We start from the raw sequence: 9,767 nt of genomic DNA, 5'->3' as shown, positions 1-9,767 counted from the left end.
TCTCTTTTCATAATCGTATACTTCTGTCTATTAAACATACAAAAGCATGAGGCGCATTCTTTCATAAAGGGCGCCCCCCAATATCTTGCTCATAAATTTAGAACATAACATTCTTCTAGAACCAGATTGGGTATGGCTTGCCTTAATGTAGGGCGTACCTTACAGTTCTTAGCTCATGAATGAAAATCTATTTTTTGCAAGAGTTTTAAAATGGATATCTTTTATCTGTGTAGTTTAAATAGCTTTTCCTTCATTGAAGTATTTTCTTATCAGGGCGCACCCTGACTCTTCTTTTAAAGTACATGTGCCAAGTAAACAATCAATTGAAGCAACTTTTCCTTTTATTGATAATGCGTTCTAGTGTAGAAATTACACCAGTCACATGGCTACTATGCTCTGTAGGGAAATTATTTGAAAATTTTATCCTTCAGCTAGAGCCAAGGTTAGTAGTCATACATACTACCCCCTAGGCTAGGAGAAATTTATTTACTATTAGTCTATTACATAAAAATCAATCGCAGAAACGAGGGGGCCAAGGCCACATCCTATTGATAATATTTCCTCAAGTGCTCTACATTCCATGCTCGGGGAATAAGCTTGCCATCCAAGTCTTCCAAGCGATAAGTCCCCTTCCAAAGTATAGCCTTGACCTTGTATGGTCCTTCCCAATTAGCGCCAAGCACCCCTTGCTGAGTAATCTTAGTGTTTGGCATGGCTTTTCGCAATACAAGGTCTCCCACCTACTATGGCACAGACTTCACTTTTTTATTAAAGTATCTCGCAACTCTTTGCTGATATGCCGCGAGCTTTAATTGAGAATTCATCATAGCCTCATCCATCAGATCCAAGTGGAGCCTCTGATTAACCTCTGCATCTTCCTCTTTGAACAAATCCCTTCGCAGAGACCCAGCTCCTATCTCTACGGGAATCATAGCCTCATACCCGTAAGTCAGCAAAAGGGAGATTCTTCTGTAGTGGATCTTGGAGTTGTGTTATAAGACCAAAGGACCATGGGCATCTCTTCCGGCCAATCCCCTTTCCTTTCTTCCAGCTTAGCCTTCAAAGTATGTTTAATGATTTTGTTTATGGATTCTGTTTGGCCATTGCCTTGCGGATGGTAAACTGCAGCGAAATCCTTTTTGATATTCAAATCTTCACAGAGCTTCCTTAATTCTTTACTATCAAATTGTTTTCCGTTATCTGAGATGAGTTTATATGGAACTCCAACTCTGCAGACTATGGATTTGAAGACAAAATCCTTGATTTTCTTCGCTGTGATCGTGGCCAGTGGCATAGCTTCCGCCCATTTCGTGAAATAATCTACGGCTACCACAATGTACTTCACCCCCCCTTAGCCTTGGGTAATTCCCCAATAAGATCAATTCCTCATAGCGCGAAAGGCCAAGGACTAGTCAGTGAAGTGATAGATGTGGCTGGTGCATTGGAATAATTAGCAAATCATTGGCAACGGTCACATGCCCTAACAAACTTGAAAGCATCTTCTTTCATTATTGGCCAGTAATATCCTTGTCTGAGGACTTTTAATGCCAACGAACCACCCCCCGAGTGATTGCCACAAATTCCTTCGTGCATCTCCCTAAGAATATAGTTTCCTTCCTCCAAGTCAACACATCGTAACAACGGTTGGTTAAAACCTCTTTTATACAATACTCCATCATATTAGACATACCTTGCAGCCTGATAGCGAAGGCGCCGAGCCTGTGATTTATCTTCTGGAACAGTTCCCTTTTGAATATAATTATGAATGGGAGTCATCCAAGTCTCTTGTGGGATTACTTGAGTCTGGAACACCCCTATTTCCGGAATACTTGGGATTTCTTGGATCCCCAAAGGAATTTGTCTGAGTAGCACGCTATCCATCTGTGATCCCATTTTAGCCAAGGCATCAGCATTACTATTATCTTCTCAAGGCACATCTTCTAGTTTGGCACTTCCAAATTTCTCCAGTAGACGCCGCACACATCTCATATATAACACTATTCGAGGTCCTCGAGCTTGAAAACCTCCGTTGACTTGGTTTACTACCAATTATGAGTCACTTCGAGCGATCAGGTTCACAACTCCCACATCCAAAGCTATCTTCAGGCCGTTGATTAATGCTTCATACTCAGCATCATTGTTGGTGACGTAAAACTTGAAGTGAATCGCGCTCATCAGATGATGCCCTTCTGGGGTGACTAAGACGATTCCAGCCCCTGCTCCGCTGTTATTTACGGCCCCATCAATATGTAAGATCCACCAGGGGTGTGGGAACTCTTCTCTGACATTGGCAGGGGCACCATCCTGTGAGGAAGGTTCTACCAACACTATAGCTTTACCATCTGTCTCAGAGTCAAACTTGAGTATAAAATCAGCCAATGCCTGTCCCTTAATTGCCATGCAGAGGCAATATTCCAAGTTGAATTGTCCCAACTCTATCGCCCATTTCAGCATTCTTCCCGATGATTCTAGCTTATGCAGAATATGCCTGAGAGGATAGGCAGTGCGAACTTCTATCCGGTGAGCTTGGAAATATGGCCTTAACTTTCTTGCCACAGGGATAAGAGTGTATACCAACTTCTCCATGCTAGTATACCTAGTCTCTGTATCTTGTAATCTTTTACTTGTGTTATATACCAGAGACTGTTGACCTTCTTCCTCCTTTACCCATGCTGCGCTGATCGAATATTCGGAGACTGCCAAGTAAAGGATCAATACCTCTTCGTCTTCTGGCTTGGCCAACATGGTAGGATTTCCCAATTGTTCTTTTATTTTTTAAAAGGCTTCCTCACAGTCCGAGGTCCACACAAAGTCTTTTCCCATCCCTTTAATTGCCTTGAAGAATTCTTTGCATCTATCTGAGGACTTTGACACAAATCGATTCAGCGCCGCAATCCTTCCTGTTAAACTTTGCACTTGCTTAACGCTCGTGGGAGATTTCATATCTAGCAGAGCCTTGATCTTTGTCGGGTTGGCTTCGATTCCTCGGTGGTTTACCATGAATCCGAGGAATTTCCCTGATTCGACTCCAAACACACATTTTTTCGGGTTCAACTTCATCCTAAACTGTCTCAGAATGTGGAACATTTCTGCCAAGTCCGCTATATGGTCTTCCGCTCTCTTGGATTTTACCAACATATCATCCACATATACTTCCATTGTTTTCCTAATTTGCTTCTTGAACATTCTATTCACTAGCCTTTGGTATGTTGCCCAGGCATTGATGAGATCGAATGGCATCCCGATGTAGCAATAGAGACCTGTGTCTGTGATGAAGAAGGTGTGTTCTTGATCAGGTTCATATATAGGAATCTGGTTATAACCAGAGTATGCGTCCATGAAACTCGGCAGAGCATGTCCCGCCGTAGCGTTGATCAGTTGGTCGATTCTTGGCAAAGGGAAGCTATCTTTTGGGCATGCTTTGTTCAGGTTAGTGAAATCCACACATGTTCTCCATTTGCCGTTAGGCTTTTTCACCAACACTGGATTGGCCAACCATTCTGGGTAAAAGGATTCTCTGATTAGTCCGACATCCAAGAGCCTATCCACTTCTTCTGCCAAGGCTATAGCCCTCTCTCCGCTTACAGACCTGCGCTTTTATCGAACCCCTTTATGTTTGGGATCGATGTTCAATCTATGGCTCATGACTTCTGGATCAATTCCCACCATATCGGAATGACTCCATGCAAATACATCAAGGTTTGCCAGGAGAAATATAGAAAGTCCTTCCCTCAATAATGGATCCAATTGGGAACCAATCTTCAGAACTTTGCTTGGATCTTTTCCATCGACCTTGATTTCAATTGTATCTTCCACTGGACCCATTTTTTCTGTTGGCATGGGTATTCGTAGTCTAAATCGAGCTGATTATGATCCTCATCATTTTTTGAGAGGGCGCATCCCCACAGGGAGGAGCATCAACCTCTTTACTTGTTGAGGGCGCACCCTGTATTACAGGGGCATCAACCTCTTCATTTATTGAGGGCATGCCCTGTATGGCAGGGGCATCAACCTCTTTCAGATTTCTTGAGGATAAGGGCGCGCTCTCAGGGGGAGAGGCATCTACCTTATGTATGTTCATCCCAAGACTCTGCAAGACATCGAGTCTTCCTTCGAGATTTTCCTCATTAAAATCTGCTTGGATTACTTGGTTTGGAGGTTCTTCGTCATCTAACATCTCAATTCTGATAGTATCTTCCAAGAACATTGTCGCCGAAGGCAATTTAGAGGAGCATTCATTTCCCTGTTCAACATGGTAATGGACTCGAATTTCTTTGATGGGCTGTTCGATGCTTCTTTCTCGTTCATCATCTGACGCATCCCCAGTTTGTCCATCTTTTCTCCTGAAGCCCCTCATAGCTTGTCTGTAACATTCTCTAGAATCATACTGGGAGCCCTTTATACTGCCGACCCTGTTTGGAGTTGGAAACTTGATGCTAAGATGGTAGATTGAGGTGATAACCCTCATTTCCCTAAGGAAGGGACGTCCCAGCAATACATTATGGGATGATTCCTGATTCAAAACCTTGAACTCGAGCATTTTCGTTACAGTCAACGGACTTTCCCCTAAGGTGCATGGCAATCAGATCGATCCCATGACGCGGACTCCTTCCCCAGAAAAACCATAGACCCAAGAGTCTTCTCCCGACATATCTCGGTCAGGTAGCCCAATCTTCTTGAATGTGCTGTAGTAGAGGATGTTTGCTGAGCTTCCGTTGTCTACAAAAGCTCTGTAGATGTTCTTGGTTCCGATTTGGATGGAGATAACCAGAGCATCATTATGGGGATGGTGCACCCACCGAGCATGTACTTCCCTGAAGGTGATGTCCATGGATTCGCCCTTGAATACTTTGGGTGGCCGAGTCTTCACTCTGTAAATGTCAGTCAGAGGTCTGAACCGGGCTTCCCTCGCATACCTTGCCAAGGCTCTATTGCTACACTCTATCCCAGGATCTCCTCCGTATATTGCTCGGATGCTGCCATCCCTAACGAATTTATTTTCCTCCAGGGTTTCATTGTTTGGCCCTCGGGGCGTATGACTTCCTGTCTCTTTTCCTCTGTCGGCATTATTTTTTATGTCTTCTCACTTCCTTCAATACCCATTCTCCGAGGTATCCTTCTTTGATTAAAGCTTCGATCTCATCCTTGAGATGTCGACACTCATGTGTGTTATGTCCAGATGACTCGTGGTATTCGCAATATTTCTTCTTATTTTTACTTTGCCAAGATGATAGAGCCTCAGGCTTTCTAAACAGCCCTTTGTTCTTGTTTACGTCAAAGATGTGCTCAATTGACGCGGCCAAAGGTGTGTACCCACTTGTTCTATTGTCACAACTCGAGGGAGGGCTCCATTCCCTTCTTGTAGTTGTAGCATTTATCCGGTTTGGGCTTCGACTACTTTTTCGGTATCTCAGACTCGGAGATCTATCCCTCTTCCTTGCCTTGACTCTCTGACTTGTTTGTGAAACTGGTTGAACCTCTGCCAGGGATTGTTCTATGGCTTTGAATGATTCTGCCAAGGAAAAGACATCTGCCAAAGTTGCCATGTCTTTTCCCTGTAGATGTTTCTAGAAATCTGAGCCAACCCTTAGTCCTGATATCAGAAAACTCTTCAGAGCTTCGTCCGAAGCACCTCTCACGCTGGTGGATTCCGAGTTGAATCTTTTAAAATAGGACGTTAAGCTTTCATTTTCCCTTTGCTTGACATTGGCGAGAGTAGTGACAGATGGGGTGTACCTTACAGCTGCTTGGAACTTAGTCAGGAACAAAGTCTTCATTTGCTCCCAAGAGGTGATTACCCTCAGCCCGAGTTTTTGAAACCATTGTTGAACACTTTCCCTGAAAGTTGCCGCCAAAAGTCGGCATCGATCCAAGTCTTGAACTTGATACACGTCCATCTCTATATCGAATCGGCCCAAGAATTCCACGGGATCAGAGTTTTCGTGGAAACGGAGATCACCAGTAGTGTTGCGATATCCGTCCGACAACTGAGCCTCTCTCACCACAGCAGAGAATGGAGAGGGGATTTCAGCCGTGGCAGTTACCCTTCCTTCCAGGTGATTAAGCAGCCTCTTTAGGTCATCCACGTTAACAGTTCCCACGCCCGGGATAACTTGCATGTGAGGTTGAGGACCTTGGGGCTGAGGCGGAGGTATCACTACTCGATCGCTTACGGGAGGAGTCTGTTGCTGATTGGTGCCATGGGCATTAGTCTGCCCTTCCTGATCGTGCCCTCTATTTCCTCCTTGGGTTCCTCATTGGCCTTGGCCGTGGATGTGAGGCGTTTCAGGATTAAGATTCCGGGTTTCTCTCCGGTCATGATTTTCCGTGTTATTGTCTCTTTCAGCAAGGTCGTGGGTGCGAGTGCCCCTATAACATCGATAGTTGTCGCGGTGATAGCCATCCAAGTATCGGTTTCGTCCTCCGCCTCTTCCCCTCCATTGGGATCTTCGCCAGCGGTCACTTCCGTATCATCGGCCATACCGATCCAACGACCCGCGAGGAGGAGCTCTCTCATGATCGTGGTGCCACTCCTGATTCCCAAGGGAAGTCAGGGGCACACGCGTTGTACCATGGGGCGTCACATCTCCGCGGTCGGCTTCTTTTTGCCATTCCAACAATAGCATCCTTAGGTCATCATCTGTCAGGCGGATCCCCAAACGATCTTTCAAAGCAGCGAATCCCCGTTGCTCGTTCTCTAGCACAGACTCTGCTTGTCGTCGCTCCTCAAAACTACGCTCAGACCGATGAGGGTGAGCAATCACTTGATTATCTGTCCGTGGCATCACCCGACCATCCGTGTCCTTATCAACCAGTTCAACGATTAGAATTACACCATTGGAATAGTCGAGGCACCGCGGGGTTATTGGCAAGCGCCCCCTTCAGTTCGGCCGCAGCCTGCCAAGTCATCTTTCTCAGTCATGGGAGCTTTCTCGGGTGCGTAGGCAACACAGTTGTGGCGAAGGCCCATTCCGGTCTTTCGTCGTTCCACGGTGCTCAACCTTGAGTCGAACCCATTCAGAGCATCTCCCATACGCTAAAGTTGTTCCAGTAAATCGGCGTTACTGATCAGCACTGGTGGTTGTCCCCCAACATCCGGGGTGGGGCGATCGGTCATAGGTGGAACATAAGGCTCATGGTGATCATAGTCATGATCCTATTCTTCTTCAGAGCTTTCTTCATAAAAATTTCCATCGTTATATTGAGACATCTCTCCTCCTAGATGCAGATCTTGATTAGCCCCTCCTTCTAGCGCCAATTTGTTGACAGAGGAATCTGGTAGCAACAAAGTTTGAGGTTCGTAGCCGGAAACATGATCTGTGACGGTGGTTCTTTATCGGAAACGTGAATAGTAACCGGTGGATTCGATGAACAATGTTCATCGGGAAGTATGTACAGTGTTTGGTGGTGGTGATTATTGGTGGCTGAGATTGCTTAGGGTTAGTGGTGGCTCCTTTACGCTCTCGCTTCTGACCCCTTACAATATGCCTACGTAGTTCTTGGGGAACAAGAAAACCTAATGGGCTTAGATTTCTTGTCCCGAGGCCCAGTAGGAAACCTACTGGAAAATGTCTTCTACTAGCTTTGGGAATGTCCGTCGATGAGGCCCAACCACAAAGGCCCAATGCTCGTCCGCGGCTTCGAGACTTCACGGATAAGGCATCTCCCTGGCCAAGGATAACCCTCCGCTACCAGCTGTTTCTCTAGACCGAGGACGCAGGTATAGCCGTGGTTCACCCCAAATGTTGGACGCATCCTTGTCCCCCGATAAGGAGCCCCTACCAGATTACATGACAAGTGATTCCAAGCTTTTGGGTGCAAAGTGCAGGATACTCCAAAGTCTCCCAACGAGGACACCCGTTGACTATAGAGACAGAGCTCCCAAAGCACACACCAGAATTTACCCACATCCCCAATGAGGACACTCATTGACTACAGGAGGAGGCCTTTCGTCCAGTCATACCCCTGGAGGTCTCTGACCACGGACACTGCCTTCCTGTAGATGCACTACAGAAAAGAGTTCTTCAATAGAGTACATGCATCAAATATGTTAGTAATAATGATCTCCATCTTCCTCAAATCTTCCAAAGAACCCGTCCAAGTAACCTTGTAAAAGCTCTAATCACTCTTGAACTTAGGGCGCGCCCTAAGCCTTTCCAGGGCAAAATCAGCCAATCCTGTAGGGAATCTTCCAGTTGTGTCTTTATAATCAACAGGGCACGCCTCCTCATCCTAGTGAGAGCGCGCCATCACATAATGCAGGTGTAAATTTCCATTATGTATTCACAATTCAGGGCGTGTTCATTACCCCATATAGGGCACGCCTTATTTCCTTCCATAAGAGAAATTCATCTCTTCTGTTCCTTAATTTTAGGGACTTGCACCTCCATTTTGACTATTTTACCAGTCTTAATCTGAATATTGTTTGTACCAATTTTCGGGCATAACAATAACCAAAATAAAGCCCAGAATCAGTTATCAATAATCATCATCAACAATCCTTTAATCAAAGTTCTGAAAAATCGAATCAAAAATCCAAAAAGATCAAGAACTCGGTTTTACACCTCCTGGACTAAAAAACATGAATTAATATCATAAATCGATTATAATATGTTAAAGCTTATTACAACATCAAAATCAACCAACAATCAACATAAATTAAAAAGCTAAATTCAGCTCAAGAACACCAAAATCGATTTTTAACAAAAGCCAACCTCAATCTGTGATTTTGGTATCAATAGAAGGGGCTTGATTAGAGCTTCAATTTGGTTTTCGAGCATCAAACATGGATCAATGATTCTCCCAAAATCATCAATCAAAGTTCAAGATAAAGATTTCATCCCCAAAATGAATTCTTGAATATGGGTTTTAATAAAAATAAAATGAAATAAAATAACAATTGGGCTATATATTTTTAGGAAAATAACTACCCCAAAATCAATTTAGGGTGTTTTTATCATTTAATTAAAATAATTAGGCCCAAAAATAATAATTATGTGGAATAATTTTAAAAGCAATAAAATACAAAATTTATATCAAAATTTCTCAAAAAATTGCGAACAATTCAAAAATACAAAAATACTGGGTATTTGAAATATGTATGATTCTATAAAATAAAAACATGAATTTTGTGGGTTTTGACGTCCCGGCGGGGTCCCGGTCCGTTGAATTTGAAAAATCGAAAAGATTACTAAATTAACAGAAAACCCCGAAAATATATAAAATACATTCAAACGCGCATAAAACGAGATAAAACGAATATCTCGATAAAGACTTAAATAAACACGAGTCCAGTTTGCAGATCGATTCATATAAATGTATTTTAAACATATATTATTTAATCGAAAAACTTTTTGGTCCTTACGGGGCCACAGATAACAACTATAACACGTTATATCATGGCAATAATCATTTTAAACTCATAAAACACACACTTATTTATTTATTTAACACAAAATATTCACATAACTTTCCCGAATATTACACTATTGGATATTAATGCCCAAATTGTCATTTCATAACGGCATATAATGTACCATTTTTATTATATAGTAAAACGGATGATCATCTACCGTTTTTTATTTTTTTATTTTGAAAAATAAAACTCAAACGGAGAACCGTCTACCGTTTTATGTTTTTTATTTTTCATTTCAAGGTGCAAAACATTAGATGAACTAACGTTTTGTGTTTATGTTTTTTTTCTCATTTGAGCTGCTTTTGGTGTATTATTTAGGGGCCCAGAAACATCACTTAATGTTACGTTTTCA

General features: G+C 43.2%; 1 protein-coding gene across 1 annotated transcript; it reads right to left on the bottom strand.

The window, feature by feature from the left end:
• Positions 1-2,049: 2,049 nt before the first annotated feature.
• Positions 2,050-2,745, bottom strand: LOC141666319 (uncharacterized). Its single transcript, XM_074472310.1, has one exon. It carries the CDS (start codon positions 2,743-2,745, stop codon positions 2,050-2,052), a length of 696 nt encoding a protein of 231 aa, XP_074328411.1.
• Between the last annotated feature and the right edge of the window lie 7,022 nt (positions 2,746-9,767).

This window comes from Apium graveolens, chromosome 6 (genome assembly GCF_009905375.1).
Source record: "Apium graveolens cultivar Ventura chromosome 6, ASM990537v1, whole genome shotgun sequence".
NCBI lineage: Eukaryota > Viridiplantae > Streptophyta > Magnoliopsida > Apiales > Apiaceae > Apium > Apium graveolens.
The sequence above is the reverse complement of the archived record's forward strand: the minus strand, read 5'-3'. Positions and strand labels throughout refer to the sequence as shown.

Excerpts from the sequence above, each read along its gene's own strand:
- LOC141666319 (XM_074472310.1), bottom strand. The coding sequence starts at position 2,745 with ATGTTGGCCAAGCCAGAAGACGAAGAGGTATTGATCCTTTACTTGGCA.